The sequence below is a fragment of the Lissotriton vulgaris genome, chromosome 8 (assembly GCF_964263255.1).
Source record: "Lissotriton vulgaris chromosome 8, aLisVul1.2, whole genome shotgun sequence".
Classification (NCBI taxonomy): domain Eukaryota; kingdom Metazoa; phylum Chordata; class Amphibia; order Caudata; family Salamandridae; genus Lissotriton; species Lissotriton vulgaris.
In genome coordinates, this window is record NC_141696.1 from 39,530,779 (window position 1) to 39,558,660 (window position 27,882).

The 27,882-nt window shown below is 48.1% G+C and overlaps 1 protein-coding gene across 1 annotated transcript in view; it reads right to left on the reverse strand.

Annotated features, from left to right (window-relative positions):
- LOC147693339 (transient receptor potential cation channel subfamily M member 2-like) overlaps positions 1 to 27,882 on the reverse strand; it is a 1,947,553-nt gene that overhangs the window by 1,284,368 nt on the left and 635,303 nt on the right. The window contains exon 7 of the mRNA XM_086935940.1: positions 810 to 912. Coding sequence (XP_086792066.1) covers positions 810 to 912 — 103 coding nt within the window. The remainder of the gene's footprint in view (positions 1 to 809; positions 913 to 27,882) is intronic.

Here is a 27,882-nt window from a genome sequence, read left to right on the forward strand (position 1 = left end):
GCTATTTTTTTCCCAGCCTTTGACAGCGCAAGATGGTCACAGTTTCACCAGAAAGGATGAGGCTACAACCTCCCTTGATCAGAAAAAGGAGTTGGGGCCACCAGCCTTGATCCAGAGATTGTGAAACAGGGCTGTTGGCAATGAGAGAGTCATGACCAAGAAAACTAAATTCATGAACAGGAAGCTTCATCCCAGGGATCATGACCATCCGTGGGTCACAACAGGTTCATAACATGTGCAACAAATAATTATTAAACATAGTTTCTAAACTGAAAAAACATTTATAAAACCTGCATTATGAGACATTATGGCTGAGACATAGGAAAAAACAATGATCTTTCACAATTGTAGTTATAAGCACTGCTGGACCCTAACAACACCGAAGCCGACAATTAAATTGAAAGAAGCACAGATATAACAGCCTTAGAGTTTGGGCAGAGCTGATACCCATTATGCGTTAGTTTGCGTTTTCTCTTTTCATGGATCTTACTATGTATTGTTATTATACGTGCCACTTGACACATGTTAAATGCTATATCTCATATGGGTCTGGTTGCTCAGTGGTATAACAAACCCACTCCAGAACCTGTGCTTGACTTCATGGCTGCAGGTTCTAATCCTGGTGAGTCTACTCATCCTTTCATCCTAGCAAGGTCAATAAAATGAGTACTACTGGTTTGGGCAACAAGAAACACCTGCTATGCAGCGCCAAGATACCCCAAGCCATGAACATGTGCTTTACAAATATGTGTATTGCTATGTTAGATGTTATAGAAGATTTGCAGTGTGGCAGTGAAGCCTTTACTAACCTTTGAGGAGGGCCTGTTGTATAGCGAAATCCATGACCTGCACGCGGTTCTTGTCCTCCCTGAAGATGGTGAGTAGCTTCTTCTTCAACACAATTTCCTTAATCTGGAAAATGATGCAAAATCTTGGGATAAACTCTAATGGGCACAGTGTCATAGACTGAGATCAGCCATCAATAACAGAAGGGTTTTAAAAGAGTTCTTAATGATCAATAGATATCATATTCATATCAAATATTGTAACAGCGTTCCTACCTTCATGACTCACACATGAGGGCCAGTGGCATAGAAGAACAACCCTCCACATCTTGTTGAAGTTGCAAGGTGGCCAACTTAAATTTGCATGATGTCAACATGCTTCCATAAGGAGTTAGTGCTATATCATTGCATGACAGACAGATTGTAGCCACATACTTCCAGGAAGCGAGCACCATGGAGAAACACAATAAACATGTCCAAGGAGTGCCACAGACCTGGAGCTCATTACAGTCAGGGGCACCTGGCAACTAGTACCACAGCTTCACTTTTTGTTATCATATTTTCCTTTTTCAAACTTTTTCAAGCAAAGGAGAAGATGCCAACAACAGAGGCTGCTGTTGACCGTAGGATCTCGGTAGGAATAATGTATTGTACTACTGTATATCAAGGACATGTGTTTTGTAAGCATGGGTGAATTTTGCGGATCTGCGGTCTGCGAATTTGCCCGAATTAGTGAAAAACCCTGCGAATTCATGGATTTTCGCACAAATTTACGGATTTTTTTTGCGATTTGCACTCTACTCAACTGTAGTACTTTCTACTGGCTAAACAGTAAGAGCTACCTCATTGGGTAAATGTATAGTGCTTTTCCTACACTGCAGATGCGTAAAGGGCCAGAAGATTTGTCTCCACTGACCATGTGTGCCTGTAACTTTGCCACCGCGCCAAAAGGCACAGAGGTCCTTGAGTGAGCTGTCCATCATAGTAGGGAAAGGGCGGGAAGACGTATCAAACCGCTAGTGTGTGGTGTGGGGCCGAACGGCTGTAGCTTCTATGCGTGTTCACATGCCTCTTGTGTATAAAGGGTCAGAGAGCGAGCAGGGCATCATATGAGGAGAAAGCAACCTCCTGGTCATAGGAACTACACGGGATCACGCTCGAGAAACTCATGGATGCAAAGACCTCCCCGAAGTATTACAGCTAATTTTCGACGGCAGAGACGGGGTTATAGCACACTTGCCCAGCCTCGACCATGCTCACTAATGTTTTGGGCTTATTAAAACGTTACTGAATTTGAGCCTCAAATCGGGCACCTGCTTTCTGAGAGTGCTTCCTGTTGAGGTTTAATTTTTGTGACAGGAGCCTCGTGCCAGAATGACCATGTGTGCCTGTAACTTTGCCACCGCGCCAAAAGGCGCCAAGGTCCCTTGAGTGAGCTGTCCATCATAGTGGGGAAAGGGCGGATAGACGTTTCATACCGCTAGCGTGTGGTGCGGGCCGAACGGGCGGGGCTTCTATGCGTGTTCACATGCCTTTAGTGTATAAAGGGTCAGAGAGTGTGTAGGGCATCATATGAGGAGAAAGCGGACTCCTGGTCACAGGAACTACATGGGGATCACACTCGAGAAACTCATGGATGCAAAGACCTCCCCGAAGTATTACAGCTAATTTTTGACAGCAGAGACGGGGTTAAAGCACACTTGCCCAGCCTCGACCGTGCTCACTAAAGTCAAAGTCAAAGTCAAAGTCAAAGAATTTATATAGCGCACTACATACCCAGAGGGTCTCAAGGCGCTTAGGGAGGGGAGGAGGATTACTTGTCAAATATCCACGTTTTAAGTTGCTTTCTGAATGCTAGGTGGTTCTGGGTAAGACGAAGGTAAGTGGGGAGTGAGTTCCATGTTTTAGCAGCCAGGTATGAGAAGGATCTACCTCCCATGGTGGTCTTGTTGATGCGAGGTACAGTGGCGAGGGCTTGGCTGGAAGAACGTAGTTGGCGGGAGGGGGTGTAGAAGGACAGTCGTGAGTTGATTTACAAAAGGGGGTGGTGATGAACAGAGTGTCTGAATTGAGCAGACCACTCTTACCCAGTCCAAAGATCAGGGCTTGATCCATCACCGTTATTTATCTCACTGCCCCATCCCAGCTCAGAACCTGGCTATATGCAAATCAGTCTGTCCCTGGCCCAGTGCATCATGGGAACAGGGCAGACTAAACTACCAAGCCAATTCTTTACCAGAAAGGAAACAAGCTACCGGGGACCGGTTTCTGGCATTTCAGCCTCTTCGGCCCGGCTTGCTTGAATCCTGATGGAGCAGTGAGAAAGGGACTCATGTCTGAGTATACCCTGCCACACCTATAGTGGCCAAAATCGATTTACAAAAGGGGGTGGTGATGAACAGAGTGTCTGAATTGAGCAGACCACTCTTACCCAGTCCAAAGATCAGGGCTTGATCCATCACCGTTATTTATCTCACTGCCCCATCCCAGCTCAGAACCTGGCTATATGCAAATCAGTCTGTCCCTGGCCCAGTGCATCATGGGAACAGGGCAGACTAAACTACCAAGCCAATTCTTTACCAGAAAGGAAACAAGCTACCGGGGACCGGTTTCTGGCATTTCAGCCTCTTCGGCCCGGCTTGCTTGAATCCTGATGGAGCAGTGAGAAAGGGACTCATGTCTGAGTATACCCTGCCACACCTATAGTGGCCAAAATCGATTTACAAAAGGGGGTGCTGATGAACAGAGTGTCTGAATTGAGCAGACCACTCTTACCCAGTCCAAAGATCAGGGCTTGATCCATCACCGTTATTTATCTCACTGCCCCATCCCAGCTCAGAACCTGGCTATATGCAAATCAGTCTGTCCCTGGCCCAGTGCATCATGGGAACAGGGCAGACTAAACTACCAAGCCAATTCTTTACCAGAAAGGAAACAAGCTACCGGGGACCGGTTTCTGGCATTTCAGCCTCTTCGGCCCGGCTTGCTTGAATCCTGATGGAGCAGTGAGAAAGGGACTCATGTCTGAGTATACCCTGCCACACCTATAGTGGCCAAAATCGATTTACAAAAGGGGGTGGTGATGAACAGAGTGTCTGAATTGAGCAGACCACTCTTACCCAGTCCAAAGATCAGGGCTTGATCCATCACCGTTATTTATCTCACTGCCCCATCCCAGCTCAGAACCTGGCTATATGCAAATCAGTCTGTCCCTGGCCCAGTGCATCATGGGAACAGGGCAGACTAAACTACCAAGCCAATTCTTTACCAGAAAGGAAACAAGCTACCGGGGACCGGTTTCTGGCATTTCAGCCTCTTCGGCCCGGCTTGCTTGAATCCTGATGGAGCAGTGAGAAAGGGACTCATGTCTGAGTATACCCTGCCACACCTATAGTGGCCAAAATCGATTTACAAAAGGGGGTGGTGATGAACAGAGTGTCTGAATTGAGCAGACCACTCTTACCCAGTCCAAAGATCAGGGCTTGATCCATCACCGTTATTTATCTCACTGCCCCATCCCAGCTCAGAACCTGGCTATATGCAAATCAGTCTGTCCCTGGCCCAGTGCATCATGGGAACAGGGCAGACTAAACTACCAAGCCAATTCTTTACCAGAAAGGAAACAAGCTACCGGGGACCGGTTTCTGGCATTTCAGCCTCTTCGGCCCGGCTTGCTTGAATCCTGATGGAGCAGTGAGAAAGGGACTCATGTCTGAGTATACCCTGCCACACCTATAGTGGCCAAAATCGATTTACAAAAGGGGGTGGTGATGAACAGAGTGTCTGAATTGAGCAGACCACTCTTACCCAGTCCAAAGATCAGGGCTTGATCCATCACCGTTATTTATCTCACTGCCCCATCCCAGCTCAGAACCTGGCTATATGCAAATCAGTCTGTCCCTGGCCCAGTGCATCATGGGAACAGGGCAGACTAAACTACCAAGCCAATTCTTTACCAGAAAGGAAACAAGCTACCGGGGACCGGTTTCTGGCATTTCAGCCTCTTCGGCCCGGCTTGCTTGAATCCTGATGGAGCAGTGAGAAAGGGACTCATGTCTGAGTATACCCTGCCACACCTATAGTGGCCAAAATCGATTTACAAAAGGGGGTGGTGATGAACAGAGTGTCTGAATTGAGCAGACCACTCTTACCCAGTCCAAAGATCAGGGCTTGATCCATCACCGTTATTTATCTCACTGCCCCATCCCAGCTCAGAACCTGGCTATATGCAAATCAGTCTGTCCCTGGCCCAGTGCATCATGGGAACAGGGCAGACTAAACTACCAAGCCAATTCTTTACCAGAAAGGAAACAAGCTACCGGGGACCGGTTTCTGGCATTTCAGCCTCTTCGGCCCGGCTTGCTTGAATCCTGATGGAGCAGTGAGAAAGGGACTCATGTCTGAGTATACCCTGCCACACCTATAGTGGCCAAAATCGATTTACAAAAGGGGGTGGTGATGAACAGAGTGTCTGAATTGAGCAGACCACTCTTACCCAGTCCAAAGATCAGGGCTTGATCCATCACCGTTATTTATCTCACTGCCCCATCCCAGCTCAGAACCTGGCTATATGCAAATCAGTCTGTCCCTGGCCCAGTGCATCATGGGAACAGGGCAGACTAAACTACCAAGCCAATTCTTTACCAGAAAGGAAACAAGCTACCGGGGACCGGTTTCTGGCATTTCAGCCTCTTCGGCCCGGCTTGCTTGAATCCTGATGGAGCAGTGAGAAAGGGACTCATGTCTGAGTATACCCTGCCACACCTATAGTGGCCAAAATCGATTTACAAAAGGGGGTGGTGATGAACAGAGTGTCTGAATTGAGCAGACCACTCTTACCCAGTCCAAAGATCAGGGCTTGATCCATCACCGTTATTTATCTCACTGCCCCATCCCAGCTCAGAACCTGGCTATATGCAAATCAGTCTGTCCCTGGCCCAGTGCATCATGGGAACAGGGCAGACTAAACTACCAAGCCAATTCTTTACCAGAAAGGAAACAAGCTACCGGGGACCGGTTTCTGGCATTTCAGCCTCTTCGGCCCGGCTTGCTTGAATCCTGATGGAGCAGTGAGAAAGGGACTCATGTCTGAGTAAACCCTGCCACACCTAAGGTGGCCAAAATCGATTTACAAAAGGGGGTGGTGATGAACAGAGTGTCTGAATTGAGCAGACCACTCTTACCCAGTCCAAAGATCAGGGCTTGATCCATCACCGTTATTTATCTCACTGCCCCATCCCAGCTCAGAACCTGGCTATATGCAAATCAGTCTGTCCCTGGCCCAGTGCATCATGGGAACAGGGCAGACTAAACTACCAAGCCAATTCTTTACCAGAAAGGAAACAAGCTACCGGGGACCGGTTTCTGGCATTTCAGCCTCTTCGGCCCGGCTTGCTTGAATCCTGATGGAGCAGTGAGAAAGGGACTCATGTCTGAGTATACCCTGCCACACCTATAGTGGCCAAAATCGATTTACAAAAGGGGGTGGTGATGAACAGAGTGTCTGAATTGAGCAGACCACTCTTACCCAGTCCAAAGATCAGGGCTTGATCCATCACCGTTATTTATCTCACTGCCCCATCCCAGCTCAGAACCTGGCTATATGCAAATCAGTCTGTCCCTGGCCCAGTGCATCATGGGAACAGGGCAGACTAAACTACCAAGCCAATTCTTTACCAGAAAGGAAACAAGCTACCGGGGACCGGTTTCTGGCATTTCAGCCTCTTCGGCCCGGCTTGCTTGAATCCTGATGGAGCAGTGAGAAAGGGACTCATGTCTGAGTATACCCTGCCACACCTAGCAACCTTCAAGCAAGCCGGGCCGAAGAGGCTGAAATGCCAGAAACCGGTCCCCGGTAGCTTGTTTCCTTCCCAGTGTAAGAATTGGCTTTTGTAGTTTGGTTTGCCCTGTTCCCATCATGCACTGGGACAGGAACAGACTAATTTGCATACAGCCAGGTTCTGAAACTGGGATGGTGCAGTGAGCTAAAAAACGGTGTTGGATCTAGCCCTGATCTCTTGACTGGGTGAGAGTATTCTGTTTAATTCAGAGACTCTGTCCCTCACCACCCCTTGTTGTAAATATTTTTGTCCACCATAAGCGTGGAAGGGTATACTCAGATGTGAGTCCCTTGCTCATTGCACCATCAGGATTCAAGCAAGCCGGGCCGAAGAGGCTGAAATGCCAGAAACCGGTCCCCGGTAGCTTGTTTCCTTCCCAGTGTAAGAATTGGCTTTTGTAGTTTGGTTTGCCCTGTTCCCATCATGCACTGGGACAGGAACAGACTAATTTGCATACAGCCAGGTTCTGAAACTGGGATGGTGCAGTGAGCTAAAAAACGGTGTTGGATCTAGCCCTGATCTCTTGACTGGGTGAGAGTATTCTGTTTAATTCAGAGACTCTGTCCCTCACCACCCCTTGTTGTAAATATTTTTGTCCACCATAAGCGTGGAAGGGTATACTCAGATGTGAGTCCCTTGCTCATTGCACCATCAGGATTCAAGCAAGCCGGGCCAAAGAGGCTGAAATGCCAGAAACCGGTCCCCGGTAGCTTGTTTCCTTCCCAGTGTAAGAATTGGCTTTTGTAGTTTGGTTTGCCCTGTTCCCATCATGCACTGGGACAGGAACAGACTAATTTGCATACAGCCAGGTTCTGAAACTGGGATGGTGCAGTGAGCTAAAAAACGGTGTTGGATCTAGCCCTGATCTCTTGACTGGGTGAGAGTATTCTGTTTAATTCAGAGACTCTGTCCCTCACCACCCCTTGTTGTAAATATTTTTGTCCACCATAAGCGTGGAAGGGTATACTCAGATGTGAGTCCCTTGCTCATTGCACCATCAGGATTCAAGCAAGCCGGGCCGAAGAGGCTGAAATGCCAGAAACCGGTCCCCGGTAGCTTGTTTCCTTCCCAGTGTAAGAATTGGCTTTTGTAGTTTGGTTTGCCCTGTTCCCATCATGCACTGGGACAGGAACAGACTAATTTGCATACAGCCAGGTTCTGAAACTGGGATGGTGCAGTGAGCTAAAAAACGGTGTTGGATCTAGCCCTGATCTCTTGACTGGGTGAGAGTATTCTGTTTAATTCAGAGACTCTGTCCCTCACCACCCCTTGTTGTAAATATTTTTGTCCACCATAAGCGTGGAAGGGTATACTCAGATGTGAGTCCCTTGCTCATTGCACCATCAGGATTCAAGCAAGCCGGGCCGAAGAGGCTGAAATGCCAGAAACCGGTCCCCGGTAGCTTGTTTCCTTCCCAGTGTAAGAATTGGCTTTTGTAGTTTGGTTTGCCCTGTTCCCATCATGCACTGGGACAGGAACAGACTAATTTGCATACAGCCAGGTTCTGAAACTGGGATGGTGCAGTGAGCTAAAAAACGGTGTTGGATCTAGCCCTGATCTCTTGACTGGGTGAGAGTATTCTGTTTAATTCAGAGACTCTGTCCCTCACCACCCCTTGTTGTAAATATTTTTGTCCACCATAAGCGTGGAAGGGTATACTCAGATGTGAGTCCCTTGCTCATTGCACCATCAGGATTCAAGCAAGCCGGGCCGAAGAGGCTGAAATGCCAGAAACCGGTCCCCGGTAGCTTGTTTCCTTCCCAGTGTAAGAATTGGCTTTTGTAGTTTGGTTTGCCCTGTTCCCATCATGCACTGGGACAGGAACAGACTAATTTGCATACAGCCAGGTTCTGAAACTGGGATGGTGCAGTGAGCTAAAAAACGGTGTTGGATCTAGCCCTGATCTCTTGACTGGGTGAGAGTATTCTGTTTAATTCAGAGACTCTGTCCCTCACCACCCCTTGTTGTAAATATTTTTGTCCACCATAAGCGTGGAAGGGTATACTCAGATGTGAGTCCCTTGCTCATTGCACCATCAGGATTCAAGCAAGCCGGGCCGAAGAGGCTGAAATGCCAGAAACCGGTCCCCGGTAGCTTGTTTCCTTCCCAGTGTAAGAATTGGCTTTTGTAGTTTGGTTTGCCCTGTTCCCATCATGCACTGGGACAGGAACAGACTAATTTGCATACAGCCAGGTTCTGAAACTGGGATGGTGCAGTGAGCTAAAAAACGGTGTTGGATCTAGCCCTGATCTCTTGACTGGGTGAGAGTATTCTGTTTAATTCAGAGACTCTGTCCCTCACCACCCCTTGTTGTAAATATTTTTGTCCACCATAAGCGTGGAAGGGTATACTCAGATGTGAGTCCCTTGCTCATTGCACCATCAGGATTCAAGCAAGCCGGGCCGAAGAGGCTGAAATGCCAGAAACCGGTCCCCGGTAGCTTGTTTCCTTCCCAGTGTAAGAATTGGCTTTTGTAGTTTGGTTTGCCCTGTTCCCATCATGCACTGGGACAGGAACAGACTAATTTGCATACAGCCAGGTTCTGAAACTGGGATGGTGCAGTGAGCTAAAAAACGGTGTTGGATCTAGCCCTGATCTCTTGACTGGGTGAGAGTATTCTGTTTAATTCAGAGACTCTGTCCCTCACCACCCCTTGTTGTAAATATTTTTGTCCACCATAAGCGTGGAAGGGTATACTCAGATGTGAGTCCCTTGCTCATTGCACCATCAGGATTCAAGCAAGCCGGGCCGAAGAGGCTGAAATGCCAGAAACCGGTCCCCGGTAGCTTGTTTCCTTCCCAGTGTAAGAATTGGCTTTTGTAGTTTGGTTTGCCCTGTTCCCATCATGCACTGGGACAGGAACAGACTAATTTGCATACAGCCAGGTTCTGAAACTGGGATGGTGCAGTGAGCTAAAAAACGGTGTTGGATCTAGCCCTGATCTCTTGACTGGGTGAGAGTATTCTGTTTAATTCAGAGACTCTGTCCCTCACCACCCCTTGTTGTAAATATTTTTGTCCACCATAAGCGTGGAAGGGTATACTCAGATGTGAGTCCCTTGCTCATTGCACCATCAGGATTCAAGCAAGCCGGGCCGAAGAGGCTGAAATGCCAGAAACCGGTCCCCGGTAGCTTGTTTCCTTCCCAGTGTAAGAATTGGCTTTTGTAGTTTGGTTTGCCCTGTTCCCATCATGCACTGGGACAGGAACAGACTAATTTGCATACAGCCAGGTTCTGAAACTGGGATGGTGCAGTGAGCTAAAAAACGGTGTTGGATCTAGCCCTGATCTCTTGACTGGGTGAGAGTATTCTGTTTAATTCAGAGACTCTGTCCCTCACCACCCCTTGTTGTAAATATAGTCGTGAGTTGAGGCATTCTGGTCCGATGTCGTAGAGTGATTTGTGTGCGTGGGTTAGCAGTCGTAAAGTGATCCTCTTATTGACGGGTAGCCAGTGGAGGTCTTTCAGGTGGCCAGAGATGTGTTCGTTGCGCGGGATGTCTAATATGATCCTGGCTGAGGCGTTTTGGATTCGTTGGAGTTTCTTCTGGAGTTTAGCGGTAGTACCTGCATAGAGGGTGTTTCCGTAGTCCAGTCGGCTCGTGACCAGAGCATGGGTGACTGTTTTTCTGGTTTCGGTGGGGATCCAGCGAAATGTTTTTTTGAGCATGCGGAGAATGTTGAAGCAGGATGAGGATACGGCGCTGACTTGTCTGTTCATTGAGAGTGAAGAGTCCAGGATAACGCCTAGGTTCCGTGCGTGGTCTGTCGGGATGGGTGCTTTTCCAAGGGCTTTCGGCCACCAAGAGTCGTCCCATGCAGAGGGGGATGTACCTAAGATGAGGACTTCTGTTTTATCTGAGTTCAGTTTCAGACGGCTGTGTTTCATCCATTCGGCAACTTCTTTCATTCCTTCGTGTAGGTTAGTTTTGGCGGTGCTGGGGTCATTGGTGAGAGAAAGAATCAGTTGAGTGTCATCCGCGTAAGAGATGATGTTGAGGTTGTGTTGGCGGGCGATGGCCGCGAGGGGGCTCATGTATACGTTGAAGAGGGTGGGACTGAGTGAGGATCCATGTGGTACGCCACAGATGACTTCAGTGGCCTCGGACTTGAATGGTGGAAGGCGGACTCTCTGGGTTCTTCCGGTGAGGAACGAGGTGATCCATTCAAGTGCTTTTCCTTGTATTCCGATGTTTCTGAGGCGCTGTAGAAGGGTGCTATGACAGACTGTGTCAAAGGCTGCGGAGAGGTCGAGGAGGATGAGGGCGACTGTGTCTCCATTGTCCAGTAGAGTTCGAATGTCGTCTGTTGCTGCGATGAGGGCGGTCTCAGTGCTGTGTTTTGTTCGGAAGCCAGATTGTGAGGAGTCGAGGGATTTGTTGGCTTCGAGGAAAGCGGCGAGCTGGTTGTTGACAGCTTTCTCGATTACTTTGGCCGGGAATGGAAGGAGCGAAATGGGGCGGTAATTTTTGAGTTCGGTGGGTTCCGCTGTGGGTTTTTTCAGAAGGGCGGTGAGTTCAGCGTGTTTCCAGCTTTCCGGGAAGGTGGCGGAGTTGAAGGAGCAGTTGATGACGCCTCGGAGGTGCGGTGCTATGACGGAGTCTGCTTTGTTGAAGATGTGGTGAGGAAATGGGTCTGTGGGGGATCCTGAGTGGATGGAGTTCATCAGGCTGATGGTGTCCTCAGTGGAGATTGGGTTCCATTCGTTAAGGGTGTTCAAGGGGGGAGAATGTTCAGCATATGGTTGGGTGGGTTGGTCTCCGGGTTGGTTGTCGAAGCTGTTGTGGATGTCTGCAATTTTGTTGTGGAAGAATGAGGCTAGGGAGTCGCAGAGGGCTTGAGAGGGGGTGATGTCGTTGGAGTTGGCCGAGGGATTGGTAAATTCCTTGACGATGTTGAAAAGTTCCTTGCTGTTGTGGGCGTTGTTGTCTAGTCGATCCTTGAATGCTGTTTTCTTGGCCTTTCGGATTAGTTGGTGGTGTGTGCGGGTGGCGTTTTTGAAGGCGTCCTTGGTGCTAGTGGTTGGGTCTTTTTTCCAGGCCTTTTCAAGGGAGCGGCAGAGTTTCTTGGACTTCTTAAGATCATCGTTGAACCATGAGGCCTTCTTGCTGCCAGGTTTGCTTTGACGTTTTTTCAGTGGTGCTAAGGTGTCGGCAGTGTTGGATAACCATAGGGTGAAGTTGGCGGCGGCTTGGTCTGGGTTAGAAGAGTGGGCTGGGGTGTTTAGAAGGAGCGATGAGGAGATCTGGTCGATGGTGATTTTGTTCCAGTTTCTTTGCAGAGTTGGTTGGAGGTGGTTGATGGGTTTTGGCTTGTTGTAGGTGAAATGAACGCAGCTGTGGTCAGTCCAGAGGAGATCCGTAGTGTGGCTGAAGGCGACATGATTGCTGGAGGTGAAGATGGGGTCGAGTGTGTGACCTGCGATGTGGGTGGGGGAAGTGACCAGTTGTTTAAGTCCGAGGTTGGCGATTAAAACGTTACTGAATTTGAGCCTCAACTTGGGCACCTGCTTTCTGAGAGTGCTTCCTGTTGAGGTTTAATTTTTGTGACAGGAGCCTCACGCCAGAATGACCATGTGTGCCTGTAACTTTGCCACGCGCCAAAAAGCGCCGAGGTCCCTTGAGTGAGCTGTCCATCATAGTGGGGAAAGGGTGGATAGACGTTTCATACCGCTAGTGTGTGGTGCGGGCCGAACGGGCAGGGCTGCTATGCGTGTTCACCTGCCTCGTCTTGTGTACAAAGGGTCAGAGAGCGAGCAGGGCATCATATGAGGAGAAAGCAGCCTCCTGGTCACAGGAACTACACGGGGATCACGCTCAAGAAACTCATGGATGCAAAGACCTCCCCGAAGTATTACAGCTAATTTTCGACGCTAGAGACGGGGTTAAAGCACACTTGCCCAGCCTCGACCGTACTCACTAATGTTTTGGGCTGATTAAAAACGTTACTGAATTTGAGCTTCAACCTGGGCACCTGCTTTATTTATATCTGTAAGTGCTTCCTGTTGAGGTTTAATTTTTGTGACAGTAGCATTATGCCATACTTGTAGCTATTCTCTGACCCTGCTTTGAGGGTTAGAGCAGGGTCAGAGAATAGTTGCAAGTAGGCAACAAACTCTGGAGGCTCCGCTCAGGAAGCACTTACAGGGTTACAGCAGGTGCCCAAGTTGAAATTAATTTCTTTGTAACCATTTTGTAAATGGTTACAAAGAAATTAGCTTGAACTTGGGCACCTGCTGTAACCCTGTAAGTGCTTCATGTACTTCACTTTTGGAAAATCCGTCCCGCTCGCGGATTTTCAGATTTCTCTGCAATTTCGCGAAATTGCAGAAAATCTGTAAATTCCGCGAGCGGAACGAATTTTTTTACGCCCACACTTAGTATCTCATGGTACAACAACATTGTGGAAAAAATATTAAAAGGTAAGTGCATATAGAGGAATTATGGATGTTCTATTCTGGTGTAGCCTGTAGCGAGTGGCTGTATGGGTGAGTGTGTGCCTTTGTCAGTGAATGTGAGAAGTTGGCCTGGCATATGCTGTCCACTATTCTAGTAGACACTTTGTACCAGTCCAAGCAACCCTAACTGATGATAGGTTAAAGACATCCTTTATAGAAAGCTATAATAGTGGAGAGCAGCCTTCAGGCAAAGTCTTGGAGGAATGTAAAGCAGCTTGTTTTATCAGTCTATAATCTAATGAATGACCAAATGAAGGGAGAACCACACCTGGTATATATACATATAATGTATGTATTTATTCTAAACACATCCTTCTAGTCTCTTTATGAGGCTAGAGGCAAAAGTACATACAGTAAACTCAATAGCACACATTAAATTAGCACAATATATGTTGAGTCCTAGGGGTCTGCCAAACCATATATCAATAAAGTGATATAAGAACCATGACTTCAAAAGGCAAGGTCAAGAGCCTGTAGAAGTGCTGGGGCCACAAGGAGCCACCCAAGGTAGTGACACAGGGGACGCACAGGGAGCGCGTGCAGTGTCTAAACACAGCCGTGGGTTACCATTAACCTCTACGGGGAAAGTTGCGGTTGGAAATTTAAAGACAAGGGACACTTCAAGGAGGACTTGGAGTAAAACCCCTTGAGACTTAAGGGGTTATAGAGCCAACACCCACGGGAGCACCGGAGTACTCGAGTTACCTCACCCAGGGAAGCCGGGTGCATAGTTGTCTTTTGGTGTTGGGTTTTCAATGGCGATCTGCTTCCAAGTGCTCCTGCCGTCGAAGAGGAAAGTGTCCGGAGTGATCCAAGCCTGAATTGAAGATGAGAAGAACCTGAAAGCAGAGGGGACAAAGTCTGGGTCACTAGCCAGTGACCAGGTGCACGGTAGGCAGATGCCCACCAATGTCGGGTGATTTCAGGTGAAGAAAGTGAAGCTTGACTCTTCCGCCACGAGGATCAAGAGGCATCGATCATGACCAGGATCTGAAATCGAGCTGTCCCACAAAGTATGTCGAATGCTGCGGTGTCAGTGCCCGGATTGGACCCAGCAAGCCTTGGCAACAGCAACCCAAGCAGGAATCAAAAAAATGCTTTGGTGTGGACTAGCAAGGTCAGAGGGACTCACCACTTGGTAGGGAGTCAGGGCACCTCTGGAGCAACCAGGAAGCCCAAGGAAAATCAGTATGGCCTTCTTGGGGACCACCAGTCAACGTACCAGGGATCACGAATGAGCCCCGAGCTACAATGCAAGAAGCAGGCTCACGGAACACTCTAGGAGTGTAGGCCCACAATCTTCAATCCAAATTGTGAGTGGGGCTTGGGCTACAAGTAACCTAAAGCACAACTTCAGGAAAGATCAGGAAGTCAAAGCACTGGCAAATGTGCATGGTGTCCAGGAATTCTGGTTCCACATTACTCATGAGGGCTGGGGGTCTCATCTGTGCTGGGGACTCGGGTTGGCCTTCGAGAAGTCTGGAAATCCTCTTCCTGGGTTGCAAATACTTCAGAGTCTGGCGGGAGTTTTGGAGATGCAGACCAGCAAATGCTTTGTTGGTTCCTGCTTGAGCAGGGGAGTCACTCCTTGACCCCAAGGGAGATTCTTCCAACCTCTAGTCTTTAGTAGAGCGTCGAAGTTCCAGGATTCAGTTTCAGAGTTTCGTCCAGGTGTAATCTAAAGTCCTCTTGCCAGGGGTCCCTTACTTATACTCAAGAAAGGGACACCAAATGTGCCCACAGTGCAGACTTTCTGGCACTCTCAGAGTGCACCCGCCCAGCCCAAATACACTAAAGCCTGTCTGGGAGGTGGTTACAGCCAATTACTGAGCAGACCAGTGTGTATATGTCTCTCCCTCTAGAAGGGAGAAATTCTACCCCAGCCGCCAGGACTGGCGGGGGGGAGGGGGGAATAGGAATCCAAAGTGTTTGACACCAAACATGACATGTTTCCATGCAGCCATTCCAAAGTTAGCATTTACAGTGAGGTTATAATGCACTTAAGAGTGTATGGTCTGGCTGCGTAACATAACAGCCTCAGAGATTAGGCTCCAAATGCTGCAGAGGGGTCCTGCTCATGCTTGGGCACCCTTTACTCAAAACCAAGAATGCTGCCTTCAGGATTGGTAAGGCCTGCCATAGGAGTGACTAATAGGTTTACATGTGTCAGTGATTAAAGGTAGACATAGGTAACCTATATCTTAGTAAGGACTGCATGCACCACCTTACCCAGGCTGCATTAGCATGTCTGTTGTGTCATTTTGGAAGGCTTCCCAGGGGTGCCATAATACATGCTGCAGCCCCTGGTAGGCTTCTGTGGTACCTATGCCTTTAGTACCTAAGGTACCATATACTAGGGACTCACTAGGGTACCCCGGTACCCAAACTGGAGTGTACCTAAAGTACATGCAATAATTTTAGAGAGTAAAAACCTAGGCAGGGGCCCTGGATAGCAGGGCCCCATCCAGACTACAATAAAAAAGACAGTGAAACACCAGCAAAAAGTGGGGGTAACCATAGTAAGCAGAGCCCACTCTCCTACAGTAACTGCATAGGTGAGTGAGTACATGTCAGTATTTGTAGGAGAAAGTGAGTAAGTTTGTGTGTAACTGTATGGGTGAGTAAGTGGCTGTATGATTAATTGTATGGGGAGTAAGTAGGTTTGTGAGTAACTCCCTGGGTGACTCTCTCTGTGTGAGTGGTGATATGGGTATATGAGTGGATATGTCAGTGGCTGTATTAGTGAGCGAGTAGGTGTAAGAGTGGCTGTATGGGTGAGCACGTGGTTGTGTGTGTTGATCTAGGAATCTAGGAATTAATGTGTAAGTACAGGTATGGGTGTGTGAATGCAGTTGAGAATAGTTTTGTGGAAGTTGGAGTGGGTGTGTGAAAGGTTAGATGGGGTGTGAATGGGTGCGTCAGAGATTCAGTAGATGATGTCATCAGTGATGTCCTCAGCGATGTCACTAAACATGTCATTAGCGATGTAATATGTGAGGTCATAAGCAGTGCATTGCAGGTGCTCGAGTTAAAGTTAGCTCACTTACTATAATGGCTAAATTTCTCTGATTGTGTATGAGTGAAATGTCAGCCTAACAGCTAGCCTGTCAGCTAGGCTGGGGTCCTGGATAGCAGGGCCCCAGCCAGACTAAATCCAAAAAACAGTGAAACCACAGCAAAAAGTGCCATAGTAAGCAGATCCTACTCTCCTACACAACCCCCCAAACGCAAAGACAGTAAACTAACCTTGACCAGTTGAGTCTTCATGTTCTAAGTGGAAATATCTGGAGAGTCCATCTGCATTGGCATGGTTACTCCCAGGTCTATATTCCACTGTATAGTCCGGTCCATCCCATGTAGGGAAATGGACCACCTCAAAAGTTTGGGGTTTTCACCCTTCATCTGTTTTAGCCATAAGAGGGGCTTATGGTCAGTCTGAACAATGAAGTGAGTGCCAAACAAGTATGGCCTCAGCTTCTTCAGAGCCCAAACTAGTGATCAGCCTTCTGCTAATAAAAGTTCCTGGCTTGTCCTGGCCGTCATCATTCAATTGTGACAGAACAGCCCTTACCCCCAACTCAGATGCATCTGTTTGGACAATGAATTCTTTGGAGTAGTTAGGACTTTGTAGAATTGGTGCAGTGCACCTGGCCTGCTTCAGGTCATCAAATGCCTTTTAACAGCTGACTGTCCACTGAAATTTCTTAGGCATTCTTTTAGAAGTTAAATCATTCAGGAGTGTCACAACTGATCCATACCCCTTGAAAAATCTTCTGAAGTACCCAGTCAGGCCCGAGAAAGCTCTGACCTGTGTCTTTGTAGTTGGAGCAACCCAGTCCATGATGGTCTGGATTTTGTTCTGTAATGGTTGAACCTGGCCTCCACCCACAAGGTGGCCCAGGTAAACAACCTGACTCTGATCTATCTGGCACTTAGTAGCCTTGATAGTTAGGTCTGCTTTCTGCAGGGCCTCCAAAACATTTCTCAGGTGCACCAGGTGATCCTCCCAGGTGGAGCTAAAGACAGCAATACTACCTAGATATGCTGTGCTATAGTCTTCCAGACCTGTTAGGACTTTATTCACCATCCTTTGGAAAGTGGCAGGTGCATTTTTCAAACCAAAGGGCATTACCACAGATTGATAGTGCCCACTAGGGGTGGAAAATGCTGCCTTGGGCTTTGCATCATCAGCTAATCTGATCTGCCAGTAGCCAGCTGTAAGATCAAATGTGCTCAAAAACTTGCCTGAGGCCAAAGTATCTTTAAGCTCATCTGCTCTTGGGATTGGATGTGCTTCAGTCCTAGTGACTGCATTGCGACCCCTGTAGTCTACACAAAACCTCATCTCTCTCTTACAACCCTGGATGTGAGGTTTTGGTACGAAGACCACTGGACTAGCCCAAGGGCTATCTGAGGGTTCAATAACTCCAAAATCCAACATCTTCTGGACTAGAGTCCTGATACAGTCCCTGACATGGTAAGGTTGCCTGTGAATCTTATTTTTAACAGGCAGAGATGTCCCCAATGTCCACTTCAAGAGTGCACCAGGTAGTCTGACTTGGAGTCAGTGAGAACATGTTCCTATACTAATTCAGCACCTGTCTACAATGGTTTGTTGCTGAGCAGTGAGGCTGCCGGCCAAGGCCACACCATAAACTGACCCATCATCAGGGTTCTGTGAGAGCAGGTCAGGGAGTGGATAAGTCTCTTCCTCCGGTCCCTCATCAGTAGCCATGAGCAAGCCCATGTCTGCCCTGTCAACATAAGGTTTCAGTCTGTTGACATGAAGCACCCTATGTGGGCTCCTGGGAGTTCCAAGGACCACCAGATAGGTAACACCTCCCTTCTGTTCAACAATAGTGTGGGGTCCACCCCACTTGTCATGGAGAGCTGCTTGGTCATTCTAGGTCTTTTGCAATTTCTGGCTAGCCTCAAGGTTTTTGGTTGCCTTTTTCATATACTCAGCCATCCCGGAGTGGAGACCAAGAACATAGTCCACTATGTCCTGTTCAGGGGGTTTGAGAGGTAACTCCCATCCCTCCTTCACCAGACACAAAGGACCTCTCACAGCATGCCCAAACAGAAGGTCAAAAGGGCTGTAGCCAACCCCCTTCTGAGGAACCTCCATGTATGCAAACAAAAGGCAGGGCAGTAGGATGTCCCATCTCCGCCTAAGCTTTTCTGGGAGACACTTGATCGTGCCATTTAAGGTTTTGTTGAACCTTTCAACTAAACCATTGCATTGCAATCCTGGGCAAAGCACTACGCTACGCTCGTGTAAATTGCGAAGTTTGCGCTACTTCACACTATGCGAACTGCACGTAGCACAGTGCAAACACGCGCAGTTTAGCGTAGTGCAGCGGTCATTTTTTGGTTGCTCGCGGTCCTCAACGTCAAGTTGACGACCGCGAGAAAGCAAAATGACATCCCGGCAAGACTATTTCCTCGTTCGCGATCAGCAACATCAAGATGCCGATCGCGAGCGTGGAAAATACACCTCCTGGCGAGATTCTCAACGCAGGGAGGTCAGGTTTCTCACTGCTAGTGGTCGCGTAAGCTCACGATCGCTCGCAATGAGAAACTACCAGTCCGCGTTGAGAAGACTGCTGCTCGAGTAAAAATCTACTCGAGTGGCAGAAAACTACAGCTCGCACTGTGCAAGATGCCATTTTCAATGATTGCACAGTGCCGGATGCTTGTCCACACTGTGCAATCATTGAAAATGGCATCTTGCACAGTGCAAACAGGGTGCTATGCAGTTTGCTGAGTACTATGCGTAGCTACGCGTAGCGCTACTTCGCAAATTATGGCCAGCCCTATTGCGTTGTGGGTGATAGGGTTTGGTGAATTTGTAATTGACTCCACACTTCCTCCACATTGCAGTCAAGTAATTGGACATAAAGTTTGCATCTGTCTGATACTACCTCCTTAGGGAAATACACTCTTGAGAACACTCCCAGGAGCGCTTTTGCCACCACAGGTGCTGTAGTGGTCCTAAGGGTAATTGCTACTGGGTACCTAGCAGCACCGTCCACCACCACCAGGATAAATCTGTGCCCAGAGGCCGTCTGAGGATCCATGGGACCAACAATGTCAAATCCTAACCCTCGCAAAGGTAACCCCCACCAAAGGTAGTGGTATCAGGGGGGCCTTTGTAGTACCACTTGCCTTACCACTGGCCTGACAGGTAACACAGGAGCGACAAAACTCCTTGGTGTCTTCAGACATATGGGGCCAATGAAAGTGAGGGACAATACTGTCCCACGTCTTGTTTTGGCCTAGATGGCCTGCTAAGCCTCTGAACTTCAGAGGTATAACCAACCTCCTGGCCGCACCAGGTGTGGGGTCTCTACTCTCTGAGTACAGGAGTCCATCATCCCAATAAATGTTATAAGTGCCACTAGCATTCCCAGCAGCCTCAGCAGCAGCCTGCTGTCTTCGGGATTCAAGAGAAGGCTGAGCTGCTCCTGGCTCAAATCTGCCCTGGAAGGGCCCCCTGCCCCCAAGAACTCAACCTGATCAGGCTCAAGGTCATCTGGGACAGTTCCTTCTTCAGGACTGAGATCATCTCCCTCAGGAGACCGATCTTATTTCTGAGTCAGGGGGGGCAAGGCATTGCCTTAACCCTACCTACAGCCTGAGTTGGAACTCTGACTAGGCCAGAGTCCATCTCAGATCCAAAGGTTAACCCTACTATACCCTTATTCTGAGTACCACTTGGAGCTGAACTTGGGGGAACAGTTGCCTTAGGGGCAATGGTGTCTGGAGTTGAGTCTTTGGACGTATTACAATCACTAGCCCAGTGGATGTTCTGCTTACAGATTTTACACCATGGTTTCTATTGGCATTTTTTTTGGATGATTGGGAATCCCCACCATTAGAAGATTTTTGAGGGCCTTGTGAAGACTTTTGGTCTTTACTATTCTCCCCACCCATATTAGAATCTTGCTTCTTCTGGTCACCACCTTGGTTCTGAACCGTCTGCTTTTCCCTGTTTCTGACCCATTTGTCTGCCTGCTTTCTCAATTCTTGGTCAGAGGTCAGATCAGAGTCTACCAGGTGCTGATGCTACAGCTTATTCTGACAGTTATTAAGGATCTGCTCCCTCATTAGGTTGTAAAATCCTGTATAATCACACATCTTACTGCCAAGTAACCAGCCCTCCAGAGCCTTAGTAGCACAATCAACAAATCAACCTAGTCCTGAGTCTGAGCCTTTTGGGTATCTCTGAACTTTATTCTTTATTGCTCAGTGGTTAGGCCAAACCCTTCAATCAGAGAACTCTTCAGAACTGTATAATCATCAGCATCATCTTCTCAAACAGTGAGGAGCTTGGCTGTACCCTTGTCTGCAAAGGAGATCCACAGGATAGCTACCCAATGGGGTACTTTCTGAACTTTGAAGGCCCTTTCCAGTGTGGTTATCCATTTGTGGATGTCATCCCCACTCTTGTAGGGACAAAACTCTTGTTTAAATTCCTATTGTCATAAATTCTTTCTCTACCACTATAGAAGTTGCTGCCACCATGGGACTCTAGTCCCATCTTTTTACAAGCTTTTTCAATCTCTAGCGACTCCCTTTCTAAGGCTACTTGTGTTCTCCTTATTATCAGTTGGGCATCTTCAAGGCTCATCTGTCGTTCTCTCTTCTCGTGGGAGGGTTCCCTCCTATGATAAGAGACAGCGGTCCCTATAGATTCACTAGAATGGTTAGAATCCTCCGAAGGAGATCTGGGCCTTCTAGGTGTACCTTCAACTCTTCCTGGGGGAACAAAGAGAGGTCCTTGCTGGCCTTCATTCTCATTTCCAGTAGGAGCTGCACTGTCCAGTTCAAGGTCTTTGTCACCTCCCTGGTCAGCATCAGAGTCTGAGTCCTGGTGGTTTGTCTCTTCCTCATCTGCTGCTCCACCCCCACTGCCTACCCTTTCAGGCCACAAAGCCTTTCTAAGATCATCTTTGGGCAGTGGGTGTTGGCACGCTTGCCTGTCTTCAGTTTCCTCATAGTACACGGAGCCCTTAACTCTAAGAAAGGGAATGTGTCATACCTGGATGTCTGTAATGTACTGACATCTGGAAGGGACCCACTGGTTCCCTGCCCTGAAGACATTACTAGTGTGGTGTGGTGTATGAACCTAGCTACTCTAGTGTGGCCTACTAAACTGTCTTGAGTTGTAGAAAGAGTGTCCTAAGCTCTTGACACGCAACTTTAAGTTCAGTAGAACTTACTGTATTTAAGCTTGTATTATATGTATCTCTGATACATTTAGTGGTTTTCTGTTAGTAAATCACTTGAGATTTTCTGCTAAAACAATGGCAAGCTGGAATAACACACACGCTGCACACCAATGTGCGAAGTAGGCCTGGCATATGCTGTCCACTATTCTAGTGGGCACCTTACACCAGTCCAAATGACCCTTATTGATGGTAGGTTGAAGACATCCTTTATAGAAAGCTATCCTAGTGGTAACTATGGAGAGCAGCCTTCAGGCTAGGTCTTGGAGGAATGTAAAGCAGCTTGTTTTATCAGTCTATAATCTTGTGAATGACCAAATGAAGGGAGAACCACACCAGGTATATATATCAAATATATGTATTTATACTAAACACTTGCCTCTAGTCTCTTTATGAGGCTAGAGGCAAAAGTACATACAGTAAACTCAATAGCACACATTAAATTAGCACAATATATGTTGAGTCCAAGGCGTCGACCAAACCATATATCAATAAAGTGGTATAAGAACCATGACTTCAAAAGGCAAGGTCTAGAGCCTGTAGAAGTGCTGGGGCCACAAGGAGCCACCCAAGGTAGTGACACAGGGGACGCACACGGAGCGCGTGCAGTGTCTAAACACAGCCGTGGGTTACCATTAACTTCTATGGGGAAAGTTGCGGTTGGAAATTTAAAGACAAGGGACACTTCAAGGAGGACTTGGAGTAAAACCCCTTGAGACTTAAGGGGTTATAGAGCCAACACCCACGGGAGCACCGGAGTACTCGAGTTACCTTACCCAGGGAAGCCGGGTGCATAGTTGTCTTTTGGTGTTGTGTTTTCAATGGCGATCTGCTTCCAAGTGCTCCTGCCGTCGAAGAGGAAAGTGTCCAGAGTGATCCAAGCCTGAATTGAAGATGAGAAGAACCTGAAAGCAGAGGAGACAGAGTCTGGGTCACTAGCCAGGGACCAGGAGCACGGTAGGCAGATGGCCACTGATGTCGGGTGATTTCAGGTGAAGAAAGTGAAGCTTGACTCTTCCGCCATGAGGATCAAGAGGCATCGATCATGACCAGGATCTGAAATCGAGCTGTCCCACAAAGTATGTCGAATGCTGCGGTGTCAGTGCCCGGATTGGACCCAACAAGCCTTGGCAACAGCAACCCAAGCAGGAATCAAAGAAATGCTTCGGTGTGGACCAGCAAGGTCAGAGGGACTCACCACTTGGTAGGGAGTCAGGGCACCTCTGGAGCAACCAGGAAGCCCAAAGAAAATCAGTATGGCCTTCTTGGGGACCCACCAGTCAACGTATCAGGGATTGCGAATGAGCCTTGAGCTATAATGCAAGAAGCAGGCTCACGGAACACTCTAGGAGTGTAGGCCCACAATCTTCAATCCAAATTGTGCGTGGGGCTTGGGCTACAAGTAACCTAAAGCACAACTTCAGGAAAGATCAGGAAGTCAATGCACTGGCAAATGTGCATGGTGTCCAGAAATTCTGGTTCCACATCACTCATGAGGGCTGCAGGTCTCAGCTGTGCTGGGGACTCGGGTTGGCCTTCAAGAAGTCTGAAAATCCTCTTCCTGGGTTGCAAATACTTCACAGTCTGGCGGGAGCTTTGGAGATGCAGACCAGCAACTGCTTTGTTGGTTCCTGCTTGAGCAGGGGAGTCACTCCCTGACCCCAAGGGAGATTCTTCCATCCTCTAGTCTTTAATAGAGCGTCGAAGTTCCAGGATTCAGTTTCAGAGTTTCGTCCAGGTGTAATCTAAAGTCCTGTTGCCAGGGGTCCCTTACTTATACTCAAGAAAGGGACACCAAATGTGCCCACAGTGCAGACTTTCTGGCACTCTCAGAGTGCACCCGCCCAGCCCAAATACACTAAAGCCTGTCTGGGAGGTGGTTACAGCCAATTACTGAGCAGACCAGTGTGTATATGTCTCTCCCTCTAGAAGGGAGAAATTCTACCTCAGCCGCCAGGACTGGCGGGGGGAGGGGGGAATAGGAATCCAAAGTGTTTGACACCAAACATGACATGTTTCCATGCAGCCATTCCAAAGTTAGCATTTACAGTGAGTTTATAATGCACTTAAGAGTGTATGGTCTGGCTGCGTAACAGAACAGCCTCAGAGATTAGGCTCTAAATGCTGCAGAGGGGTCCTGCTCATGCTTGGGCACCCTTTCACTCAAAACCAAGAATGCTGCCTTCAGGATTGGTAAGGCCTGCCATAGGAGTGACTGATAGGTTTACATGTGTCAGTGATTAAAGGTAGATATAGGTAACCTATATCTTAGTAATCTTAGTAAGGACTGCATGCACCACCTTACCCAGGCTGCATTAGCATGTCTGTAGTGTCATTTTGGAAGGCTTCCCAGGGGTGCCATAATACATGCTGCAGCCCCTGGTAGGCTTCTGTGGTACCTATGCCTTTAGTACCTAAGGTACCATATTCTAGGGACTCACAAGGGTACCCCGGTACCCAAACTGGAGTGTACCTAAAGTACATGCAATCATTTTAGAGAGGAAAAAGCTAGGCTGGGGCCCTGGATAGCTGGGCCCCATCCAGACTACAATAAAAAGGCAGTGAAACACCAGCAAAAAGTGGGGGTAACCATAGTAAGCAGAGCCCACTCTCCTACAGTAACTGCATAGGTGAGTGAGTACATGTCAGTATTTGTAGGAGACAGTGAGTAAGTGTGTGTGTAACTGTATGGGTGAGTAAGTGCCTGTATGATTAATTGTATGGGGAGTAAGTAGGTTTGTGAGTAACTCTCTGGGTGACTCTCTCTGTGTGAGTGGTGATATGGGTATATGAGTGGATATGTCAGTGGCTGTATTAGTGAGCGAGTAGGTGTAAGAGTGGCTGTATGGGTGAGCAAGTGGTTGTGTGTGTTGATCTAGGAATCTAGGAATTACTGTGTAAGTACAGGTATGGGTGTGTGAATGCAGTTGAGAATAGTATTGTGGAAGTTGGAGTGGGTGTGTGAAAGGTTATATGGGGTGTGAATGGGTGTGTCAGAGATTCAGTAGATGATGTCATCAGTGATGTCCTCAGCGATGTCACTAAACATGTCATTAATGATGTAATATGTGAGGCCATAAGCAGTGCATTGCAGGTGCTCGAGTTAAAGTTAGCTCACTTACTATAATGGCTAAATTTCTCTGATTGTGTATGAGTGAAATGTCAGCCTAACAGCTAGCCTGTCAGCTAGGCTGGGGTCCTGGATAGCAGGGCCCCAGCCAGACTAAATCCAAAAAACAGTGAAACCACAGCAAAAAGTGCCATAGTAAGCAGATCCTACTCTCCTACACAACCCCCCAAACGCAAAGACAGTAAACTAACCTTGACCAGTTGAGTCTTCATGTTCTAAGTGGAAATATCTGGAGAGTCCATCTGCATTGGCATGGTTACTCCCAGGTCTATATTCCACTGTATAGTCCGGTCCATCCCATGTAGGGAAATGGACCACCTCAAAAGTTTGGGGTTTTCACCCTTCATCTGTTTTAGCCATAAGAGGGGCTTATGGTCAGTCTGAACAATGAAGTGAGTGCCAAACAAGTATGGCCTCAGCTTCTTCAGAGCCCAAACTAGTGATCAGCCTTCTGCTAATAAAAGTTCCTGGCTTGTCCTGCCCGTCATCATTCAATTGTGACAGAACAGCCCTTACCCCCAACTCAGATGCATCTGTTTGGACAATGAATTCTTTGGAGTAGTTAGGACTTTGTAGAATTGGTGCAGTGCACCTGGCCTGCTTCAGGTCATCAAATGCCTTTTAACAGCTGACTGTCCACTGAAATTTCTTAGGCATTCTTTTAGAAGTTAAATCATTCAAGAGTGTCACAACTGATCCATACCCCTTGAAAAATCTTCTGAAGTACCCAGTCAGGCCCAAGAAAGCTCTGACCTGTGTCTTTGTAGTTGGAGCAACCCAGTCCATGATGGTCTGGATTTTGTTCTGTAATGGTTGAACCTGGCCTCCACCCACAAGGTGGCCCAGGTAAACAACCTGACTCTGATCTATCTGGCACTTAGTAGCCTTGATAGTTAGGTCTGCTTTCTGCAGGGCCTCCAAAACATTTCTCAGGTGCACCAGGTGATCCTCCCAGGTGGAGCTAAAGACAGCAATACTACCTAGATATGCTGTGCTATAGTCTTCCAGACCTGTTAGGACTTTATTCACCATCCTTTGGAAAGTGGCAGGTGCATTTTTCAAACCAAAGGGCATTACCACAGATTGATAGTGCCCACTAGGGGTGGAAAATGCTGCCTTGGGCTTTGCATCATCAGCTAATCTGATCTGCCAGTAGCCAGCTGTAAGATCAAATGTGCTCAAAAACTTGCCTGAGGCCAAAGTATCTTTAAGCTCATCTGCTCTTGGGATTGGATGTGCTTCAGTCCTAGTGACTGCATTGCGACCCCTGTAGTCTACACAAAACTTCATCTCTCTCTTACAACCCTGGATGTGAGGTTTTGGTACGAAGACTAGCCCAAGGGCTATCTGAGGGTTCAATAACTCCAAAATCCAATATCTTCTGGACTAGAGTCCTGATACAGTCCCTGACATGGTAAGGTTGCCTGTGAATCTTATTTTTAACAGGCAGAGATGTCCCCAATGTCCACTTCAAGAGTGCACCAGGTAGTCTGACTTGGAGTCAGTGAGAACATGTTCCTATACTAATTCAGCACCTGTCTACAATGGTTTGTTGCTGAGCAGTGAGGCTGCCGGCCAAGGCCACACCATAAACTGACCCATCATCAGGGTTCTGTGAGAGCAGGTCAGGGAGTGGATAAGTCTCTTCCTCCGGTCCCTCATCAGTAGCCATGAGCAAGCCCATGTCTGCCCTGTCAACATAAGGTTTCAGTCTGTTGACATGAAGCACCCTATGTGGGCTCCTGGGAGTTCCAAGGACCACCAGATAGGTAACACCTCCCTTCTGTTCAACAATAGTGTGGGGTCCACCCCACTTGTCATGGAGAGCTGCTTGGTCATTCTAGGTCTTTTGCAATTTCTGGCTAGCCTCAAGGTTTTTGGTTGCCTTTTTCATATACTCAGCCATCCCGGAGCGGAGACCAAGAACATAGTCCACTATGTCCTGTTCAGGGGGTTTGAGAGGTAACTCCCATCCCTCCTTCACCAGACACAAAGGACCTCTCACAGCATGCCCAAACAGAAGGTCAAAAGGGCTGTAGCCAACCCCCTTCTGAGGAACCTCCATGTATGCAAACAAAAGGCAGGGCAGTAGGATGTCCCACCTCCGCCTAAGCTTTTCTGGGAGACCCTTGATCATGCCATTTAAGGTTTTGTTGAACCTTTCAACTAAACCATTGCATTGCAATCCTGGGCAAAGCACTACGCTACGCTCGTGTAAATTGCGAAGTTTGCGCTACTTCACACTATGCGAACTGCACGTAGCACAGTGCAAACACGCGCAGTTTAGCGTAGTGCAGCGGTCATTTTTTGGTTGCTCGCGGTCCTCAACGTCAAGTTGACGACCGCGAGAAAGCAAAATGACATCCCGGCAAGACTATTTCCTCGTTCGCGATCAGCAACATCAAGATGCCGATCGCGAGCGTGGAAAATACACCTCCTGGCGAGATTCTCAACGCAGGGAGGTCAGGTTTCTCACTGCTAGTGGTCGCGTAAGCTCACGATCGCTCGCAATGAGAAACTACCAGTCCGCGTTGAGAAGACTGCTGCTCGAGTAAAAATCTACTCGAGTGGCAGAAAACTACAGCTCGCACTGTGCAAGATGCCATTTTCAATGATTGCACAGTGCCGGATGCTTGTCCACACTGTGCAATCATTGAAAATGGCATCTTGAACAGTGCAAACAGGGTGCTATGCAGTTTGCTGAGTACTATGCGTAGCTACGCGTAGCGCTACTTCGCAAATTATGGCCAGCCCTATTGCGTTGTGGGTGATAGGGTTTGGTGAATTTGTAATTGACTCCACACTTCCTCCACATTGCAGTCAAGTAATTGGACATAAAGTTTGCATCTGTCTGATACTACCTCCTTAGGGAAATACACTCTTGAGAACACTCCCAGGAGCGCTTTTGCCACCACAGGTGCTGTAGTGGTCCTAAGGGTAATTGCTACTGGGTACCTAGCAGCACCGTCCACCACCACCAGGATAAATCTGTGCCCAGAGGCCGTCTGAGGATCCATGGGACCAACAATGTCAAATCCTAACCCTCGCAAAGGTAACCCCCACCAAAGGTAGTGGTATCAGGGGGGCCTTTGTAGTACCACTTGCCTTACCACTGGCCTGACAGGTAACACAGGAGCGACAAAACTCCTTGGTGTCTTCAGACATATGGGGCCAATGAAAGTGAGGGACAATACTGTCCCACGTCTTGTTTTGGCCTAGATGGCCTGCTAAGCCTCTGAACTTCAGAGGTATAACCAACCTCCTGTCCGCACCAGGTGTGGGGTCTCTACTCTCTGAGTACAGGAGTCCATCATCCCAATAAATGTTATAAGTGCCACTAGCATTCCCAGCAGCCTCAGCAGCAGCCTGCTGTCTTCGGGATTCAAGAGAAGGCTGAGCTGCTCCTGGCTCAAATCTGCCCTGGAAGGGCCCCCTGCCCC